General features: G+C 50.2%; 2 protein-coding genes across 2 annotated transcripts in view; both read right to left on the reverse strand.

Moving 5' to 3' along the window:
- The window catches only part of Wdr66 (WD repeat domain 66), a 42,490-nt gene extending 25,499 nt beyond the window's left edge, over window positions 1–16,991 (reverse strand). Inside the window, exons 1-11 of the mRNA XM_013023073.1 lie at window positions 16,941–16,991; window positions 15,887–16,281; window positions 15,719–15,814; window positions 14,067–14,270; window positions 10,901–11,038; window positions 9,807–9,916; window positions 5,738–5,849; window positions 5,434–5,514; window positions 2,905–2,982; window positions 1,792–1,842; window positions 897–1,102 (exon numbers count right to left, since the gene is read on the reverse strand). Of these exons, the coding sequence (XP_012878527.1) occupies window positions 897–1,102; window positions 1,792–1,842; window positions 2,905–2,982; window positions 5,434–5,514; window positions 5,738–5,849; window positions 9,807–9,916; window positions 10,901–11,038; window positions 14,067–14,270; window positions 15,719–15,814; window positions 15,887–16,174 (1,364 nt within the window). The 5' untranslated portion in view covers window positions 16,175–16,281; window positions 16,941–16,991. The remainder of the gene's footprint in view (window positions 1–896; window positions 1,103–1,791; window positions 1,843–2,904; window positions 2,983–5,433; window positions 5,515–5,737; window positions 5,850–9,806; window positions 9,917–10,900; window positions 11,039–14,066; window positions 14,271–15,718; window positions 15,815–15,886; window positions 16,282–16,940) is intronic.
- A 1,668-nt stretch (window positions 16,992–18,659) lies between these two features.
- The window catches only part of Psmd9 (proteasome (prosome, macropain) 26S subunit, non-ATPase, 9), an 8,171-nt gene continuing 5,401 nt past the window's right edge, over window positions 18,660–21,429 (reverse strand). The window contains exons 4-6 of the mRNA XM_013023099.1: window positions 20,263–20,364; window positions 19,960–20,048; window positions 18,660–19,111 (exon numbers count right to left, since the gene is read on the reverse strand). Coding sequence (XP_012878553.1) covers window positions 19,084–19,111; window positions 19,960–20,048; window positions 20,263–20,364 — 219 coding nt within the window. The 3' untranslated portion in view covers window positions 18,660–19,083. The remainder of the gene's footprint in view (window positions 19,112–19,959; window positions 20,049–20,262; window positions 20,365–21,429) is intronic.

The raw sequence follows: 21,429 nt of genomic DNA on the forward strand, positions 1-21,429 counted from the left end.
GCAGACGGAATGTGCCTCTAACCACAGAGCCAGCTCCTTGCTGCAGGTATGATCTCAACACATCTGGAAACTTCTCTAACACACCCAAGTCGGCTGCCATTTACCTGGGCTCTGTGTGCCAGGCAGTGTGTAGTTGTACCTGCCCTGTCTCATGAAATCTCAGAGACATATTGTTATAACCATTTCACAGATGGAGAAATGTAGGTTCTTTGCTCAAGGTCACCAGCTGAGATGTAATAAAATAGGTTCTGTCACTCTTTTTGTGCTCATTTGAGTCCTCACAGCCTCTCAAAAATCAAAAGGAGCTCCAATTTTTATAAAGTTCTGAAAGCCGAGTATAGTGGCACATGCCTGTAATCCCAGTACAAGGGAAGCTGAAGCAAGAGGATCACAGTTCAACACCAGCCTGGGCCATGTAGCAAGACCCTGTCTCAACCCTCTTCCTCAAAAGGACCCGGCATATTTGACCTTTAGATAACGTGAACATGTTATTTTTTCAGTCAGACCAAACAATATAGTTATTGGGATTATTTTCCTGAAGTAAAATTGGGGGGGGGGTAAAAAAAGTCACAAGAATACAAAAACATCACAGAAGGAAAAAATCAGTTACTTTTTTGTTTCATCAACATAGAGAGTTTTTTTTTTAAAAAAAAAACATAATGCATACCTAGGCCTTAAAATAATATATCCAATGAGTGTTAATGGAACTATATAAAGAATAAACCCACCCCCCCATAACACTCGATCATGTTATCAGCTCTTCCCAGAGGCATCGCAACACCCAGATAATTATGACTCTCCCCAGACACCTCCTATTCAAATACAAATGCGTAGACAGAAGGGTTTCCACATGCTTTTCTACTGGCTGAAAGCCGCTTGTTAATGAAGCTCAGTACCTGTCAACCGTGGTGAGCACCGTGACGCCCTCCTTCTGCAAGTGCACCAGTTTGCAAGGCTTGAGGTAGGGCAGGCCGGAGGCCGGCAAGTGCGGCCGCTGGATGTCCCACACCACCAGCTTGCCCTCCAGCGTGGCGGACAGGATCTGCATCGAGTTCAGGTGGAAGACAGACTGGCTGAATTTCCCCACGAGCTTGTTGAATGTCTGTGGATCAAAGACAGGGTATGCTTTGAGTTACTGTGGGCAACAGAAACAAAACCAACCCTTGCAGACAAATCTCTTTTCTCCAATTAACCAAAAAAAAATCAGAAGTTGAGGCATGGCTCAAGTGGTAGAGTACTGGCAGTGAGCAGAAAAGCAAAGAGAGAAAGAGTAGTAGACCCTGAATTCAAGCCCTGGTACAGAGAGACAGACAGATCCACAGACACACAGACACACAGACACACACACACACACACACACACAGAGCAGAATGGAAGCAGGAAAACCCTAGCGTGCCCTCTGAGAGCAAATTCTATGAGCATCAAACATCAAACACAGAAAATGCTTTAGGAGACGGAACTCAAGATCCACTTGAGACCAAGTAGCCTGAAGCAAGCAGGCAGATGGAAGCTTCTCCACCTGTGGCTCCCGCCGCCCGGCCCACTCCTGAGCATCTGACTCCCCCATGCCATTCGTTCTTTGGTCACTCTGGACTGAGCCATCTCAAAAGGGACCTGCTCACACGCCACTTACACAGCTTTAATCCACGGACCCACGGGAAGATGTTCCAACAACTTCCCAATGGATTAACGCAAACACACACAAAGCATAGCTCAACACAGCCAAGCATGCACACGCATATCTAGTCTCCACAAAATCCTGTGTATAAAAATGCCACTGGCGGTACTCACTTTTTCTGTTAAAAGTGGGGCACTGTGAACTAGTATATTTTTGTGTTCAAGCTGACAAGAAACAGAAAAAAAATTAGCACTACAAAAAAAAATCCTGGTTTCCAAAACAGGAACTACGTAATAGCAAAATCAAAATAAAGCGAGTCTACACCCGGTGAGGATGCAGCGCGGCTGCCTTGGAGAATCTCTACCAAGGCTGCAGAAGCAAAGCCAATGCGTGCTTTAGCGCCAATTAAAAGATGATCGTAAGTGGTACTCAATGGGAACCTTAACTCTGTATTAATAAGGCTTTAAAGCCAGGAGCCAGAGGCTCACGCCTGTAATCCTTGCTACTCAGAAGGCTAAAATCTGAGGACCCCAGTTTGAAGCCAGCCTGGGCAGAAAAGTCACGGGGAAACCTCAGTGGATGTCTGCGCGGGCATCTGTCCTGCGCGGAACCACTGAAGCTGGTGGGAACCCTCTGTTTAACTCCATATTTCCTTTTTTCTTTTTAATTAATTTTATGGATTTATTTTCTGTTTCTGTGGCACCAAGGAATCGAACCTCGGCCTCATGCATGCTGAGCAAGCATTCTATCACTAAGCCACATTCCCAGCCCCAACATTTTTTTTATTCTTACTCCAGCCTCTATTGGTGCCCTGTAGCCGAGCTGTTTGCTAATTACTTCCTGAAGGGGAATAAAGCCCAAGGTCTATCCTGTAGACCTATTAAATGTTTTCAAATAAATATTTGCCTCATTACCTTCCAAAAATGAAATGAAATTTAATTATGTTTCTGATTTAATATGTTGACTTCCAATGGGACTAGTATAAATACCATAATTAAATCAAAACATTTTTTTTCTTTCTTCTTTCTTTTTTATTATTGTGAAAATACCGTATAGAGGGGTTACAATTACATGGGCAAGATAATGAGTACTTTTCTTATCAAGCATTGTTGCCTCCTCCTTTGTCTCCCCTTCCCATCCCTTCCCATTTCCCACCTCCCCCTCAAAACATTTTTATATGTATTTGTTGCTGCCTAAATAGTTACTATCTTGCCATCATCTATATTCGAAGGAATAAATATTTTCTTGTGCCCATGTCCAAAACAAATCAAAGTATTTCTACTCACCCACAAATAATATATGGTTTGTGTTCGGCTATTGCTCACAAGTTCTCTGTTATTTGTTGGATTGAAAACAAGGTGGGTCTGAAATGTGAAATGTAAGAATTTAGTAACTAATAACACATTTTCTGTTTCTCTCTGGTTATGCCAAGTGTTAAAATTAAATAAGCATTTTAATTAAAAACCAATAACTGAGAGGGAGCGAGGAAGGGAGGGTGGGGGGAGGCAGGGGACACTGAATGATTATAGTCCGGATGTGTGTGGGAATGTAACAATGAAATCTCCCTCTCTATATAATGAAACAGAAGCAATACAAACGATGCTTTTAAAAATCCTCTGGAAAATAAGTAAATAATGGCTAGCTAGGTAAGTATGGATAGAAAACAGAAAAGACCCAGCATTTGGTAACCATAAAAAATATCATTTAACCAGTGTTCTTAAAGTAAATAGCGTAAAATGTGCTCTGGTTCCAAGTTCTATTTATTAGAACTCATCACCATGCGTTGGAACAGGCAGAGAAACAAGCGCGCAGCGGTAACAGCGTCGGGTATCGAACTCGGGCCTGGCGCGGCCGAGCGCACGCGGGCTCAGCCCTGCGCTCCCTCGGAGACCACCCACAAACACCTGTGTTCTCAGTCCTGTGGGACAGAGCCTACAAGATGAAAGGAAGACATGGTCAAATCCCTCCGGCAGTGACCTCGCTGGGGCCCGCGCCGCGCGGGGCCGCGCAGGGCTGGGAGCGTGTGGAGTGGGTCGGTGGAGGCTGCGGCGCCGCCCCCGGCCCGGCCCAGCCACGGCTGCCCATGCTGGCATCACCTCGGTGGGGCGCTGGGGCACCCCCCAGGCCCGAGCCAGCTCTGCCCACTCCCGCTGCTCATCCAAACCCAGTCTTCTTTGGAAGCGGCATCACCCTGGATTTGCAAGCCTTTGGCAACATGACTGGGAGCCCCCAAAATAACCCCGCAGACCAAAGATGCACCTGTAAGTGGAAAAGCTACGGGGAAAGAGGCCTAGAGCACAGACTTCACAGAGTGCGGCCAAGATGCAAAGAGAGCAGGGGACACGGTGAGAACCCCAGAGGACAGCTCTACTTTAAAAAAGCCAGCCAGGTGCCAGGGGTTCACACCTGTAATCCCGTCATCCTAGCTACTCAGGAGGCTGAGATCTGAGGCTCATGGTTCAAAGCCAGCCCAGGCAGGCTGGAGACTCATCTCCAATTACCCACCAAAAAAAGTTGTGGCTGAAGTGGTAGAACGCTAGCCTTGAGCACAAAAGCCCAAGGACAGTGCCCAGGCCCTGAGTTCAAGCCCCAGGACCCGCACAAAAAATAAAAAAAGATGTCAGTGCTGCCCAAGTGATGTGCATATTGAATATAATCACTATCAATGTCCAAAAGACAACTGTGCAGCCCCCAAAAAAACCCGCCCTAAATGCCAGTTAGCTGGCACACTGGGGGGAGGGGAGGATGGGAGGGCAGGGAGGGGGAAGCCAAGGCTGACGGGAGGTGGGGCACGGGGAGGGGGGAGGTCACCATGGCCACCTCTCCATAGACCTTCCATGTTCATGACAAGGTTGGAAACAGTTAAAACATAACTCTGGAATGGGAAAGGCTGCTTACCAGGTGGCTTCAGACTCGTTGAATAATTAATAGCACTCACCCACAGATTTATATCCCCACGCTAGCTGGTTTGCATGGATTATATGAGTTAAGTAAAGAATTTAGGCAAGTGCTCTACCACTGGGCCACCTTCCCAGCCCCAAGTAAAGCGTTTAGTTTCTGGGTGCCAGTGGCTCACACCTGCAATCCTAGCTACTCAGAAGGCTGCGATCTGAGGATCAGGGTTCAAAGTCAACCTAGACAGGAAAGTCTGTGAGACTCATTGATCTCCCAAGGCTACTCAGAAAAAGCTGGAAGTGGCTCAAGTGGTAGAAGGCTAGCCTTGAGCACAAAGGGAGACAGGGCCCAGGCTGAGTTCGAGCCCCAGGATCAGGGGGAGAAAAAAAGAATTTAGCAGCTTCTGGCACATAGTAAGTGCTTAAAACACATTCACTATTATTAGTGAAGGTAAATGTGAGCTACAAGATGTGCAAGTACTCTCAGAAAGTTCTCAACAGAGGCCTGTAATCCAGGCACTCGGGAGCCTGAGGCAGGAGGCCAGCCTGGGCTACGCAGAGAGACTCGATCTATCTCAAAGTGGTGTGGTGGGGAGCTAGGCCTGGTCCTATATAATTCCAGCTATTCAGCAGGCTGGGATTGGGGAAATCAGAGTTCAAAGCCAGCCTGGCCAAAACATGTTCTAGAAACACTGCCAGTACAAAGGTGGTGAGTGGCGGGTGCTTGTCATCTCGCTATGTGAGGAATGTGACTAGCAGGATCGCAGTCCACGCCATTCTGGACAAAGAACAAGACCCTATTTGAAAAAGAGCCAAAGCACACAGGGCTGGGGCGTGGCTCAAGTGGCAGATGCCACTGCACCGTAAGCAAAACTCCCACCAAGAGGAAAGGTACAATCTCACCTGGGCCACTGGACTCACCTGAAAGCCATACTCCCTGGGCAGCTCCAGGGTGCAGGCCGGCTTCTCCACGGCCAGCGTCCACCGCCACACGCACACTTGCTGCAAGGCAGACCCCCGAGCACCGTGAGAGGCCGCAGACGACGCCCGAAGAAACCCACGCCACTTGGGGCCACCCTGAAACATTGGGGAACTACACCAAGGACCACAGCCAAGCCTCCGCATGGAAGCTCTGTCCCTGCACTGAGGCTCTGGTCAGCAGAGAGCCCCACCGATGCCCGGCCGCCCGCCAGAGCCGCCCGCAGCACGGCTGGCGGCTCTCTACCTGGATTTCGGCATCGGAGATGGTTGCCAGATACTTGGCATCACGGGTGATGGCTATGGTTCTTATGCCATTACCTTCTGGGCAGCTGTCAAATATAGTGTGCACAGGAATTCTGCCAAATAAGACACGGAGGAATGACACTTAGGGGGACCCCATAGCTCCCCCAAGCTCAGCTCAAACCTTCCCACACCCCAGCAAACACACGCGCCAGCCACACAAAAGAATATCTCATGAAGGTGTACGCATAATGAAGTATTCATTAGTAACCTATGAGAACACGCGTTTAATTCGCGTAGGCACTATTACCCACTCTCGCATCCAGAGGACTATGGCTCTGACATGGGCCAGAGCACTTGACCGTGTGACACTAACAACTAGGCCAGACACAAGGCAACATAGGATACGGCTCTGCTGGACCCAATATCCCCACAGCACATCAGAGACAAAGCAGATGGAGGCTCAGGGAGGGAGGAGCGGGGGACTGCTAAGGGGCTCAAAATCATCTGAAGGTGATGGTTGTACATTGTGAGTGCACAAAATGCCGGCTCATAGCGCCCTTTCAAATGGCCCATTTTTTTTTTTTTGTCAGTCGTGGGGCCTGAACTCTGGGCCTGGGCGCTGTCCCTCAGCTCTTCAGCTCAAGACGAGCGCTCTACCACTTGAGCCACAGCGCCACCTCCGGCTTTTTTCTTTTTGCTTATGTGGTGCTGAAGAATCAAACCCAGGGCCTCATGCATGCAAGGCAAGCACTCTACCACTGAGCCACCTTCCCAGCCCATCAAATGGCCCGATTTTCTATTCTGTGAACTTCATTCCGTGAGAACAAAAGGCCTAACTCAGGGCAGATGTCAGCGTGCGTGCCGTCCACTCTCAGGAGCCCGCAGCCCCCTTCACTCCTGGGGCCAATTTGCAGGGCTTAGCCACACAGGAAAGATGAAACCGACAGTGCCCCCCCACACACACACACAGAGCTAGATGGTCACGGGTGGCTCATACTTGTAATTCTAGCTACGCAGGAGACTGAGATCTGAGGATCATGATTCAAAGCCAACCTGGGCAGAAAAGTCTGTGAGATTCTTATCTCCTATTAACCACCAGAAAACTGGAAATGGCACCGTGGCTCAAAGTGGTAGAGCGCTAGCCTTGAGTGAAAAAGCTCAGGGAGAGAAAAGTTCAGGCCCAAGACCTGAGTCAAGCCCAGGACCGACAAAGAAAAGAAAGAACCCAAATATCCATCCAGAATGAGATAGGACATTGAAATGCCTAAGAGAGCCAAAGAGCATAAATAAAAAGAACACTCGGCAGTGGGGGAAGCAAGCTCTCGCACAGGGGGCGGGGGGGAGCAGGCGAGGGGTCCATGGGGCCTGACTCTGGGCTGTGTTTGCGCCCACTGGCTTCTGCTATGGACTCCTTGTTCCAGTGAATGCATACAGGCCTCTGTATGTCACAGGGTCCTGGGGGCTGGAGCCAAGTCTGGGCCCCAGCTGAGGGGACACTGTGGTTCTCTGTCATCTGAGAAACTTCGTCCCACTGAGCAGGAACCCCCAAAATGCACTTGGAAGGCAGCCCTCAAGTTGCTGGGAAATGACACAATGGAGAATTGAGCCCCAGAGATATTTAGAATTAAACAAAGAGAAGATGAAGTTGGCCAGGTCTGTATTATTAACATTTGCATGGTAAGAAAATAACGTGTAAGAGAATTTGACATACCAACATATCTAACAGATTAGATTTGTGATTCTAATTTAAACTACGTAGTTGATTTAAACTTGCAGTTCAAAATTGAAATCATATTATGTTCATAAAAAATATTAGAGCACTTAAGAAAACTTAAATTTTACCATATTTCTGTCTAAATGTACTAGCTTTCTAGGAATTATTTAAGTACTTGTGGAGAACTTGTTTGCTAATTAGACTGCTAAAAAAACTTTAAAAGAAAAAATAGTATATAAGATTTCCAAATGCAGTTTAAAATGCTTAAAAACAAAAGCATTAATAACCAAATTTGTGAGGCCAACTATAATCAAAACCTTTTTTTTTTTTTACCAGTGATTGCAAAAATGTACTAGACTTACAGTAAATAAAGTAAAATTGTTAAATTGAAGGGGGAAAAAACCATGGTTTTTAACTTGTAGCTTTAATAAAGTAGATATCCATTCTAAAACCAAAGCGATCTCCGAGCAATCGATGTTTTCAGGGTCCCAAAGTCACCATCTGGACTAATACAAACCTCACACTGACAAGGCATTTCAGCTGTTAACCAGAGACACATTATACTCAGATTTAAACAAAGAACTTGCTGCCTTCCAGATTCTGTAAGACACTGACAAGGAGGTAGTTTTGCAAACAAGAAACCCCGGTGATGGCCCAGGAAGGCCATGTTTCACGGATGTCCGGGGAGGGGAGACCGATGAGACACAGGGGAAGGAGAGGAGCAGAGGTCCGAGGAAAGGAGAAGTCAGAGAAGCCCTGGGAAAATGAGTGCTCTAGCTGGGCGCCGGCGGCTCACGCCTGTCATCCTAGCTACTCAGGAGGCTGAGATCTGAGGATCAAGGTTCAAAGCCAGCCCAGGCAGGAAAGTCCACAAAACTCGTATCTCCAATAAACCACCAAAAACTGGAAGTGGCCCTGTAGCTCAAGTGGTAGAGCACTAGCCTTGAGCTGAAGAGCTGAGAGACAGCGCCCAGGCCCCGAGTTCAAGCCCCACCACTGACAAAAGAAAGAAAAAAGAAAAAAAAGAAAATGAGCGCTCTATGTCAGCACTATCAGGTGACGTCACCCACACCAGGTGACCTCAAGTAAGGTGAGGATGGAATTGGGAGACGAGAACCAACGTGATCACTGCTGACACTAGCCTGGGCCTCCATTCTAGGACTCAGAACAACTTCTTTCTTGTTCATCTGGATTCATTAATTGATCTTAAACAAGGGGATCATCTGCCTCTAGGCCCAGGAATTAAGAAGCCCACAGGGGTGGCGGGTGCCTGTAATCGCAGCTACTCAGGAGGCTGAGATCTGAGGATCCTGGTTCCAAGACAACCCTGGACAGGAAAGTCCATGAGACTCTTCTCCAATTAACCAGCAAACAAGCCAAAAGTGGCATTGTGGCTCAAGTGGAAGAGTGCTAGCCTTGTGCACAAAAGCTTAGGGACAGTGCCCAGGCCTTAGGTTCACACCCCCAGACTAGCACAGGAAAAAAAGGGGGGGGGTGAGCACTGGGCAACCGCAGCCCTTGTCAGAACCCTCGCTATTCACAAGGCTGAAAGCAGGAGCAAAGGGCAGAGGTGGGAGAGGTCTCAATTGTCCCGTAAATCTAAAACTGTACTAAAAAAGTAAACTTGTGTCCCTATACAGTAGCTACTCAGGAGGCTGAGATCTGAAGATTATGGGTTGAAGCCATTCTAAATGAAAATCCAAGCCATTTTTTTTTTTTTTGGACAATAGTGGGGCTTGAACTCTGGGCCTGGGCGCTGTCCCTCAGCTCTTCAGCTCAAGGCGAGCGCTCTACCACTTGAGCAACAGAGCCACTTCCAGCTTTCTGGTGGTGCATTGGAGATCAGTGTCTCATGGACTTTCCTGCCTGGGCTGGCTTTGAACCATGATCCTCAGATCTCAGCCTCCTGAGTAACTAGGATTATAGGTGTGAGCCACCAGTGCCCAGCAAGAGATTTTTTTTTTTTAACCTTCAAGTGTCAAGCAAGAGAGTGAGGCCATGAGTTCAAGCCCCAGTCCCTGGGTGGGGGGAGAATCGCACCCGCAGCTGAGACTGGGCTGCGTGAAACGTGTATGTAGAGCTATAGTGTGGAAAATCCTAGTGGTGATCATTAGGAACTTTCCAGAAGAGGGGGCCTGTCCAATAACTAGAAAAATCTGACTTTGTAAAAGTAGTGTTTCTCGTTGTAATTGGCCTGCGGTTTGTGCCTTGAACTTCTGTGAGCTGGGCTGCAGGGAGTCCTCCAGCCTGGTTGGCCTCAACTCACAACAAACCAAGTTTCTAGATCCACTTTTGCTTAGTCCCTGTGGCCGCCAGTCTGCAGGCAGGAGGGGAGGCGCAGCTGCGCCCGGCCTACCCTGAGAAGGAGTCCCATATAATTATGAGGCAGCCCGGCCCCTTGTCTGCAGTGGCGATCCAGCGCCGGTCCTCGCTGATGCACAGGCAGGAGATGATGTTGGAGTGGCCCTGGGGAGAGGGAGAAGAAACACCGTGACACCTCCAGGGCATGACCTGGCCTGACCTCGGGCAGGATGCGGCCCACGGGAAGATGTGCACCCCTGTGATGCTCAGCACAAAGAGGACACTGTTAGCACAGGTGAGAGCCCTGGCTCACCCTGCGCATGCGCCCCCTCCCCGCCCCCACCCTCCGGTCACCACCTGCCACCACCGCCTCCTGGTCCCGGGGAGGCTGGCAGCTGTGTCTGCGCTACATCAGCAGCTCCTAGAGGCCAGAGTCTACGTTTGTTATCTTCATGACCACAGCCTCGTAGTACAGAACAGCGCTTGGGATAAAGCATGGCGACACATTCCAGCCACTAACCCGACATGGCAGGACTCCTGCAGGTCCCGCAAGCTGCCTTCAACACGTCCCATCCCCCTGCGGTTAGTCCTGTGTTCAAGGCTCGATTGTGTTGTGTGTGTGAGCGTGCACATGCGCACATACACGGCCACAAGTATGTGCCAGTCCTGGAGCTTGAACTCAGGGCCCGGGCACTGTCCCTGAGCTTGTTTTGCCCACAGCGCCACTTCTGGCTTTTGCTATGTATGTGGTCCTGAGGAATGGAACCCAGGGCTTCCTGCACGCTAGGCAAGCTCGCTACCACGGAGCCTCCTTCCCAGCCTCTGTCCACATTTTTACAGAGGTTTCAGATCCTCTGTGTTTGGGTTGGGTTTTGGCTTCATTTGTTTTGAGTCCAGGCAGGCCTCAAGCTCATGGTCCTCCTGCCTCCGTGCCCTCGTGCTGGGTCACAGGACCGCGATCCTGCAACACCAGCTGTTTCAAATCCTTATGGCCAGAAAAGGAACAAGGCCCCCTGTGGAGCTGTTGATCAGCTGACAGGATTCCCATGTGAAACAGTGTTTCCAGAGGCAGATTTGCGACAGTTCAAAGGCCAGGCGGCGGCGTGACCCCATGACAAGCGGCCAGCCTCAGGGGCCCAGGCTGCGCACCTGAAGGTGATGCTGAACGTTGCTGAAGACGTGGAAGAGGACGGCGGTGTGCCCGCAGACGTACAGAAGCACTCGTCTATCATCTCGGATGTACAGGACCGGGAGGGAGCTGTTCCATCCATACGACCAGGTCAGGGTCTGCAAGACCAAGGCAAAACCAGCAAGACACCAGTGAGTGGAGCCCAGAGCCGGGATCCCAGGCCCCTGCGCCCCGCAGCAGGCCCTGGAGAAGAGGCATGACACCTCAGTGAACCGTAAAGAGAAGACATTTAAAGTTCTGGCCCAGGCTGGTGGCTCACACCTGTAATCCCAGCTACTCAGGGGGTTGAGATCTGAGGATCATGGCTTGAACTCAGCTGGGCAGACAAGTCTATGAGACTCTCCAGTGAACCACCATCAAAAAGGAAAAGTGAAGGAATGGACTAAGTGGTAGAGTGTCAGCCTGGAAGGAAAAAAAAAAAAAAGCCAAGAGCTCAAGGCCCAGTACTGGCATAAAAAATTCAATTAAATAAATAGAATAGGAGCCGTAAGTAAATGGAGCGTTCCAAGTGCCAATGTGAGAGATGAGTTTGTTAAAAATTAACAAAGTGGGACTGGGAAGGTGGCTCAGTGGTAGAGTGCTTGCCTAGCATGCATGAAGCCCTGGGTTCCATTCCTCAGCACCACACATAAACAAAAAGGCTGAAAGTAGTGGTGTGGCTCCAGTGGTAGAACACTAAGCCTTGAGGGAAAGACGCTCAGGGACAGTGACCAGGACCTGGGTTTAAGCCCCTCCAGACTGGCAACAAAATTAGCAAATTATATCACAATGCAGAGTCTGGCACTTCCTTTTTCCTATCAGAACAATAGTTAAATATTTATAAAGCGGAATAGATGGACCGTAGTGTAGCCCAAAGACAGACACAGCCGGCTTCTCTCCTAATTCTTCTTCCTCCTTCCTCTCCCGTCTTCGTGCTCAGTCTGAGCATTTCTATTTTTTCAGGCCTCTGCCCATGGGGCTGTGAGGGGTGGAAGATGGAGTCATAATTGTCCCAAGCTGTAACTTCTAGGAACAGAATTGTTTAATACTTGGCTGGTTCTTCACAGTTACCTTATGCAAAGGAAACTGTTCTTTTGGAAACTTAGTAATTTGAAAAGGATAGTTTTGTTCACTCTGGAAACCCCTTTTGCCATATTACAAATTAGTTACAAAAAGGAAGCATTCTTTTTTTGTTGTTGTTTTCAGTGAGGGGGCCTGAACTCTGGGCCTGGGCGCTGTCCCTCAGCTCCTCAGCTCAAGGTAAGCGCTCTACCACTTGAGCCACAGCGCCACTTCTGGCTTTTTCTGCTTATGTGGTGCTGAGGAATCAAACCCAGGGCTTTATGCATGCAAGGCAAGCACTCTACCCCTGAGCCACCTTCCCAGCCCCAAGACCACTGTCTTTGGCACTGCAGTTTTTCCAAGGTCACCTTTGCCTGGGGTGGGGGCACAGCAGAAGGATGGTGGGAAAATGAGATGTTTGCCATTCTCACTGCATGAATGGGAAGACTAAATTCTGGATTGTTCTGGTGCTGGTCCTGGGGCTTAGCTCTAGGCCTCGGGTGCTTCTCTGTGCTTTTGTGCTCAAGGCTAGCACTCTATCACTTGAGCCACAGAGCCACTTCCACCTTTCTGGTGGTTCATTGGAGATAAGAGTCTCACAGACTTTCCTGCGCAGGCTGGCTTCAAACCACGATCCTCAGATCTCAGCCTCCTGAGTAGCTAGGATTACAGATGTGAGCCTCCGGCATCAACAGCCCACTCTACACTAGAAGTTAGGTGAGAAACTCCATATTCTATCCGTCTCTTCCTAATCTTCTACATGCAGAGGGAGGGCAAACCCTAGGAAACAACTTTCAGGAAGAAGAAGATGAAGAAGCAAAAATCCATAGCAACAAAAAGCCCAAAGCCCCTCCTGTCCCTTCGCAAGCCTGGCGATGACACGTCCTTGGAACGTACACAGCGGCAGCAAAGGTGAGTCCTGGGGACTGCGCAGTGCTGCGCACAGTGGTGCACGCCTGCCACACCCGCATACCAGGGGGTGGGCAGCTCACAGCCGGACAGACCCAGCTAAGGCACAGGAGATGAGCCAGGCGCCAGGGGCTCACACCTGCAATCCTAGCTATTCAGCGTACTCTCATCTCCAGTGAACTGGAAAAAAGCCAGAGTGGAGGCGTGACTCAAGTGGTAGAGTGCCAGCCTTGAGTATAAAAGCTCAGGGAGGCCAGATGCCGGTGATTCATACCTGTCACCCTAGTTACTGAGGAGGCTGAGATCTGAGGATTGTGGTTCAAAGCCAGCCCAGGCAGGAAAGCCTGGGAGACTCATATCTCCAATGAACCACCAGGAGTGGCACTGTGGCTCAAGTGCTAGAGAGAGCTACCCTAGAGCTGAGAGACAGCGCCCAGGCCTAGAGTCCAAGCCCCACGACCAACCAAAAAATAAAAATAAAATTAAAAGTTCGCTCAAGGCTGGGAAGGTGGCTCAGTGGCAGAGCGCTTGCCTCACATGCATGAGGCCCTCGGTTCAATTCCTCAGCATCACATAAACAGAAAAAGCTGGAAGGGGCACTGTGGCTCAAGGGGTAGAGCACTAGCCTTGAGCTGAAGAGCTCAGGGACAGCACCCAGGCCCAGACTTCAATCCCCACCACCAACAAAAGAAATAAATAAATGAAGAAATAAATAAATAGCTCAGGGACAGCATCCAGGCTCTGAGTTCAAGCCTCAGGACCACACTTGAGAGAAGAGGCCAGAAGGGATGAAGGAGGAGTGTTACAATGTGGGAGACAGAAAGGAGAGGGAAGGAGGCACAGAAGAAAAAGAAAATGGAAGGCGAGAAGACAGAGGAAAGGAAGGAAAGGAGAAAGGAAGAGAAGGAGGAATTTTCACAGAAACCAGCACCCTATGCAACAGTCAAACTATGTGGGGAATTTCCTGCCTGCCGAGCGGCTCCATTGAGTCCAGATGCAGTTCAAGGTCAGGTTCCCTCACACTTGGCAGCCACAGCTTTTAACTGAACTTAAAAAGTCAGCTGGAAAAGGCCTGACGCGTGTCCTTGCCCTCTGGTGTACACGCACACACACACACACACACACAAGACTCTGTCTCAGAGCCCTGGGGTCAGAGGTATGCCAGGTGCCACTCACCAAGGGGTACACACTGGTGGCATCTTCCTTTAGAAACAAAGTGTCCTCTGTGGAGCTAGACACCAGCGAGTCCTCGGAGAGCTGGGCTCGGGCGGCGAGTTCCTTTACTTGCTTCTGGCTGGGGAAGTAGGGCGGTCTCTGGGACTTCCCTTGCTCCAGCTCTGCCACGGTGATGCTCTTCTTGGGTTCCGAGACTCTCTCTTCCTGGGCGGGCATTTCCTCAGTGGCTCCCCACTCAGGCTCCAGGGGGAACTGGCCCACGGAGGACATCTGGGAGTACTCAGGCCCCAGGGAGCCCGTGTGCTCTTCCTCAGCCGGGAACCGATCAGAAGCAAACATTTCTGACTGGGAGCCCAGGTCTAAGAGCAAGCTGGGCCTACTTCGGTCTGACCTCATCGACTCCATTAACTCCGGATTCTCCATACCCTTTTTGAAAGAAAGGAAAAGAAGATGGTGATCCCAAATACAGACCTCCGGCTCTGTGACTCCCATCTCTTCCTGAGCAGCCAACCTTACCATTAGCGTCATCTTAGAATGAAAGGATGGATAACGAACAGGAACTTGGGACAAGCGGTACCAGCTGACCCTTGATGGCAAAATTATTGTTCTAAGTGCCCTGGCTGGCTCCAAAATTACTTCTTGGGCCAGGGCTGAATTCTTCCCCTGGGGGAGGGGGGGACCAATTCTGTTCCAAGACAAGCTCACTTCCAGAAACCTCTGCCTGCCCTGCCAGGTAGCTAGAGACACACCTCTCCTGAACTTTCCTCCAACCTGAGTTAAACTGTCCTTTATTTTCTGCTCTTGTGCGTTCCTATAAATCATAACGTGTGATTTTTAGAGCATTCAATTATGGGTCTGTCTTCTCATATACTTTAAAACTCCTTAAAAGAATATATTGCAAAGCGCAGGTGGCTCGGGACTGTAATCCTAGCTAATCAGAAGCGGAGATCGGAGAGTGGAGATCTACAAACAAACTGGAAGTGGAGATGTGGCTTAAGGGGCAAAGTGCCAGCCTTGGGCAAAAAAGACAAGCAGAGCTGGAGGACCTGAGCTTCAGCCCCAGTATCTGCACCAAAAAGGAAAGAGACGCTGGTGGCTCACGCCTGTCATCCTAGCTACTCAGGAGGCTGAGATTTGAGGATCATGGTTCAAAGCCAGCCCAGGCAAGAAAGTCCATGAAACTCTTTTTTTTTTTTTTCTAGTCCTTGGGCTTGAACTCAGGGCAGGGCACTGTCCCTGAGCTTCTTTTGCTAAAGGCTAGCACTCTACCACTTGAGCCAGTCTGCCACTTCCGGCTTTTTTGTTTGTTTGTTTATGTGGTACTGAGGAACCCAGAGCTTCATGTATGCTAGGCAAGCACTCTACCACTAAGCCACATTCCCAGCCTCCAATGAACCACCAGGAAACTGGAAGTGGTGCTGTGGCTCTAAGTGGTAGAGCACTAGCACTGGGGGAAAAAGCTCAGAGACAGCACTTAGGCCCTAAATTCAAGCCCCATGACTGACACACACACACACACACACACACACACACACACAAAAGTATACATTATATATAACTTATTTGGTTTTGTATTCTCACATCTGGCATGCACTAAGTATCCAATGAATGGTTCCATATACAAGCCTGGTTTACAATTACTACTTACTTACCAATGAAATGTCTGAAGTGAACTGAAGATTAGCAATAGCTTTGTGCAAGCTGTCAACACCGTGGAGCTCAGTTACGATGTCCTCCTCTTTTTCTCCCTCTTCCTCCCATTCTTTCTCCTCCTCCTCTTTTTCCCTCCTCTCTTCCTCTTCCTCTATCTGCTCTTCTACCTGCTCTCCCTCTAACTGTCCTTCCCCTATCTCTTCTTCTATCAGCTCTTCTTCTATCTGTCCTCCCTCTAGCTGTTCTATCTCTTCTTCTATCAGCTCTTCTTCTATCTGTCCTCCCTCTAACTGTTCTATCTGTTCTTCTATCTGCTCTTCTAGCAGTTCTCCTATCTGCTCTTCCTCAACTCTTTCCTCTTCCCCCATTTCTTCTCCTTCTTCCTCTTCTTCTTCCTCTCCTTCCTGAGATTCTTTCCCTACTAATATGTCATCTTCTTTTGGGTTTTGTTCCATATTTTCTACTTCAAAATTCTGATTTTCTTCTTTTTCTGATTCTCCACTTGTCTTTGCTTTCTCCACAGGATTTCCTTCCGCACTGGACCCTCTTCACCAAGTGTCTGCTAGAGAAATGGCAACGGTAATCAGTGGCAGGTCTGTTGCCTATTCTGACTTCCTGTGCACCATCCTACTCATGAAATGTGCAATGCCAGCTCTTGTTCCTTTGGCAGAAATAGAAAGAATATCTTCTTCTTAGAAAGTCTCACCTGCATCTTAAGAAATTTAAGAGGTGAATCCTCTTTCTAGGAATAATCTTGGTGCCTTCTAACTCATTTAAAATATACTCATACTGCCGGGCGCAGGTGCTCACGCCTGTAATCCTAGCTACTCAGGAAGCTGAGATCCGAGGATCACAGTTCGGAGTCATCCAGAGCAGGACAGTCGGTGAGACCCTTATCTCCAATCAACCGCCAAAAATTCGGAAGTGGAGCCAAGGGCGCCAGAAACGGGTGGAAAAACTCAGGGACGGTGCCCAGGCCCTGAGTTCAAGCCCCAGGACCGGCACCAGAAAGCAAGCAAACAAATGCATGCGCATAGCGGCTCTCCAGGGGGAGGGAGGGGCTTCGGAGTTGGGGGTTGTCGGGGGGCGGGGGGAGGAGACCTAACGCCCAGGCGCGGACAGTTTCTCCAGCTGGGTCCCTGGACCCCTCGTGTCCCCCAGACCCAGGGTCCTCTAGGCCGGGTCCCCTGCCCAGGCTTGTGGCCTCTACCCTGGACTTACCTGGCCCGCCGGCCGGCCACAAGCCACCAGCGGCCGCCACCTCGGCCTCTGCGCGCTCCTGGTTACAGTTGCTACCCAAGCTCTGTCCCCATGGCAACCGCTGCTGCGCCCCAGCCTCCAGCCGTAAAGCAAGGGTGTGGGGGGGCGGTGTGTGTGTACGCGCGCGCCCTCTGCTGGCCGGGATGCCCCCTGCGGGCCAGCGCGCCCCCTGCGGGCCGGGGCGGCAGCACGCAGTCACAGGGGAGCCGCCGAGGCCTGCGGAGCCCAGCCAGGCCCTGGTGCACAAGGCCAGGCCGTCATCATCTTACATGAGCGAGCGTGAGGGGGCTCCCCCGCTCCCCCACCAAGCCCGGGATGCTGCTAAGTGGACTCCTGAGTGTAGAGACCAAAAAGAAAACAGGGGTGAAGTGGACGTCCAAGTTGTTTTATTATAGTCTAAGGCTTGCAAAGAGAGCCTGGAAAATACTTGGGATTTTCCACTGGGCAACACTGGTGCAAGCAGGTCTGTGGCTACAAGAGAAGACACGAGGCTGAGTGGCAGGGACACAGCCAGGCTCTGGGGTGGAGGGCAGAGCCGGCACCCAGAAGCCCACACCGGTAAGCACGCCATGGGGCAGGCCGCTGTCTGCACCCGCGCTGAGCAAACCCAGACCGCAGGGACACTGGCCTTCTTGGCAGAAGACGCCACATCTCCGACAAAACAGAAGCAGAACAAGTAGCTCAAGTACAGCGGTGTGCCAGGAAGAGGAAGGACCGACAGGGACTCTCTAGGAATCACTAAACCCATTTTACCACCATCAAATGGTTACACAGGGCTGGGAAGGTGGCTCAGCGGTAGAGTGTTGGCCTCGCATGCATGAGGCCCTGGGTTTGATTCCTCAGCACATGCGCAGAAAAAGCCAGAAATGAGCACTGTGGCTCAAGTGATAGAGCGCTAGCCTTGAGCTCCAAAAAAAAAAAAAAAAAGATGGTAAAACAAAGTGCAGTGTAAAACAAGAGGAAGAAGCAGCAGCATTTCAGGAGGCTGGGTCTGAAAACACTGTTTCTATCAGCAACATGGAGCACACACACTGGAGTTCATCTCCAGGTATCTCTGGCAGGTTCAGTTACAAAAGTCAAATTAGGGAATGGAGGCATGGCTCAAGTGGTAAAGCACCTACCTAGCAAGTGCAAGGCCCTGAGTACAAACCACAGAACACCAAAAAGCCAAATTAGAAGCTAATTTTCAGGAGTTTTTTTTTTTTTTTAAATTCTAGAAATGAATTCTAGACTTTGTGCTCTCTGGTGGGAGAGTTTCACGGTGGGTGAGCTGGGAGGCTTCCTTGCTTTCTCCCTTCTCCAAAGAGCTACGGTGGCCGGGGAGGCCCAACTTCTGAGGATACAATAACTATTTAGCTCTTCCTGCCTTGAGAGCAGCACTGCTCCGGTGAATAAGAGGTGCTGTTGAAATGCCGCCTTCAGTGGCTGAGGGCAGGGCCGGGCTGAGCACTGCCCAGCACTGCAGAAAGAAAAAGAAAAAAGAGAAGAACGAAGAGAGAGGGGAAAGAAGGCAGGGAGGGCGGGAAGAAGAGAGGGAAAAGAGAAGAAAGCAGGAAGAAAGAAAAAGACAGGGAGGGAGGGGGGAGGGAGGGAAGGGAAAGTTAAGGAAGAGAAAGAGAAGGGAAGGGTCTTGACGACAGCACAGCTGCTGGGTGTTTTGTTTTGTTTTGTTTTGCCCAATTTTCTTTTCAGAAATCACAACCTGGTCTCAGCTCTGGCTTGAGAGGTTCTTCAGAAATTCAACTTTGGCGCTAAGATGGTCTTACCAGCACGGCAAAACTGGGTTTATTTGAAGAAAAAAAAATATCTTCAAAAAATAAAGTCTGATCAGCACCTGCCAGAATAACTCCCAGTCACCTGCCAGGAATCTAGAGAATTCTATGCAGGGCCGTGACCCAACATGTAAAAGAGACAAACACAGATGACATTTTCACAATGCCTTCATCTGAGGTTACACTGGGAGGCCCGGCCCTGCGACCACACCACCTCCATGTCCACGCAGGCTTCCAGCCCCTTCCACTCTCTTCAGGGGCTGAAGAGAACGAGACGCCCCCAGGCCCCAGTGAGGCCGGGCTGCAGCAGCTTCCTGCGGAGGCTCCAGGCGTCATCTTTGCAGAGGAACGATGTTGCAGCTGGAAGGGAAGCAGCCGAGGCTTAGCCGCAGCGGGTGCTCAGGAGGATGAGCCGCCGCCCTCTCCCATTTTTATTTTATTTGGGGAGGGGAGGGAAATGGTCTTACCATGTTGCTCAGGCTGGCACTGAACTCACAATCCTCTTGCCTTGGTTTCCCAAGTGCTGGGATTACAGAGAAGCTCATCAAACCCAGCATCTTTCCTTTCTCCTAACACAAATGCTCAGGTAGAGTTGGGCTGGGAATGTGGCTCAATTGCTGAGCATTTGGCTGGCATATGCAGTCCTGGGTTCAATCCCCAATACCTTTTTTTTTTTTTTTTTTAAAGCAACTGCTTTAAAGAGAGGAGAGAAAATGAGTCTCTTAGGAGAATCCAGGACTTCCTTGGCCTCTCTGGCCTGAGCTTCATTCCTAACACAAGTATTTATCTCCAGTTATGCCCGTTGGGGGCGGGGGGGGGGGGACTCCTATGACTCACCCCCAGCTCTGTGTCTAACTTAGTCCACTGACACTGCAGTTTGCATGAACAAAGAATGAAGCTGAGCCAGGCGCCAGTGGCTACTCAGGAAGGAGATCTGAGGATCACGGTTCAAAGCCAGCCTGGGCAGAAAAGTCCCCGCACTAATTTTTTTTTTTTTGTCGGTCGTGGGGCTTTTTTTGTCAAACTCTGGGCTTGGGGTCCCCGTGATACTCTTATCTCTAACTCACCACTCAAAAACTGGAAGTGGAGCTGTGGCTCAAAGTGGTAGAGCACTAAACTTGAGCAAAAAAGCTCAGGGACAGCACCCAGGTCCTGAGTTCGAGCCCCATGACTGACCAAAAACAAAAAGAATGATGCCGATACTTTACCCCAGCAGTCCCCTTCCCGTCCAGCGAGATGGGACAAGCCTGAGCTGGTGCTTCTCACCTCGACGGATCACGGTCACATTCAGGGGTTTCTGAGAAGAAAAGATCATTTCAGTGTCAATAAGACGTTCAACACAATATTCAAAGGGTTTGGGTTAAAATGCTGAGAGGCCCTTTGTGGCTGAGCAAACTGATTTGTATTTCAAGCATAATTCAGACTCTGACCATGGATTTCCAATCCTAGAACCGTGAGCTGCCCCAAGCCAGCCCGTGTCCACCAGGGAAGGCCCGGGGGACCCCACGTACCCCCTCACTGTGCTGCACCACACTGCTGATGTTGTGAAGTGACTGGAAGTTCTGGGGGTTCACAGAGCCAAACTCCACAATCTCGTCATCCACTTGCAGACCCTAAAGAGAGAAGAGGAAATGAAAACCCAGGCGAGAGGTCAAGTCTGCCCCAGGTTATTCTGGCCTTCAATATCCAACTTAACATCCAAGTGAGGAGCTTATTTCCTGCAGGGAAGCGTGACGGGCTCACAGAGCATCATATACTGGAAGTGGCAGGCGTGGCTGACAGCTGCTGCTGTCCTTGGGGAAGATGGGAAAATCCAAGGGCTGCTCTTTGGGGTCCCCACCCAGCTGCAAAAGCAGGAGGCAGACCGGCATAACCCCATTTTGTTAGGGGACAAAATTTAGACATTTGGGGCTGGGAAGGTGGCTCAGTGGTAGAGCGCTTGCCTTGCACGCATGAGGCCTTGGGTTCGATTCCTCAGCACCACATAAGCACAAAAAGCTGGAAGTGGCGCTGTGGCTCAAGTGGTAGAGCGCTAGCCTTGAGCTGAAGAGCGTGGGAACAGCACCCAGGCCCAGAGTTCAGGCCCCAGGAACATTTGCCCTGGAAGCCCCCAAGCAAGTAGCCAAAGGCGCCAGGCCGACCAGAGGGGGTGTGCCCTCCTTTTGTCATGCCAGAACATCCACCACCCCGCACTACCCCTTGGACATGGCCTACTGCGCAGCATTGTGCAGATGCAGCTTGTGCAGCTGGCGTGAAGCCGAGCGTAAGTGTGCCTCACTCAGTCTGTGATCTCAGTGATCATATGACCACGGGGAGCAGTCATGACCCAGAGCTGTGTGTTCTGGCACAGGTCATCTCAAGTCTGCGAGGCTTTTCCTCATGGGTTAAATGGGGGAAGGTCAATGCCCCCCGAGAGGGTGGTGTGGGGCTACGTTTAGACAAGCGCCCACACAGGATTATTCACAATCGCCATAAGGTGGGAACTATCAAATGCCCATTCACTGACAGATTAAAAAAAACAAGGTCTGAAGCCAGGTGCTGGTGGCTCACGTCTATAATCCTAGCATCTCAAGAGGCTGAGATCTGGGGCTGGGAAGGTGGCTCAGTGGTAGAGTGCTTGCCTTGCATGCATGAGGCCCTGGGTTTGATTCCTCAGCACCACATAAGCAGAAAAAGCC

Source organism: Dipodomys ordii, unplaced genomic scaffold (genome assembly GCF_000151885.1).
Source record: "Dipodomys ordii isolate 6190 unplaced genomic scaffold, Dord_2.0 Scaffold66, whole genome shotgun sequence".
In the NCBI taxonomy this organism is placed as follows: Eukaryota; Metazoa; Chordata; class Mammalia; order Rodentia; family Heteromyidae; genus Dipodomys; species Dipodomys ordii.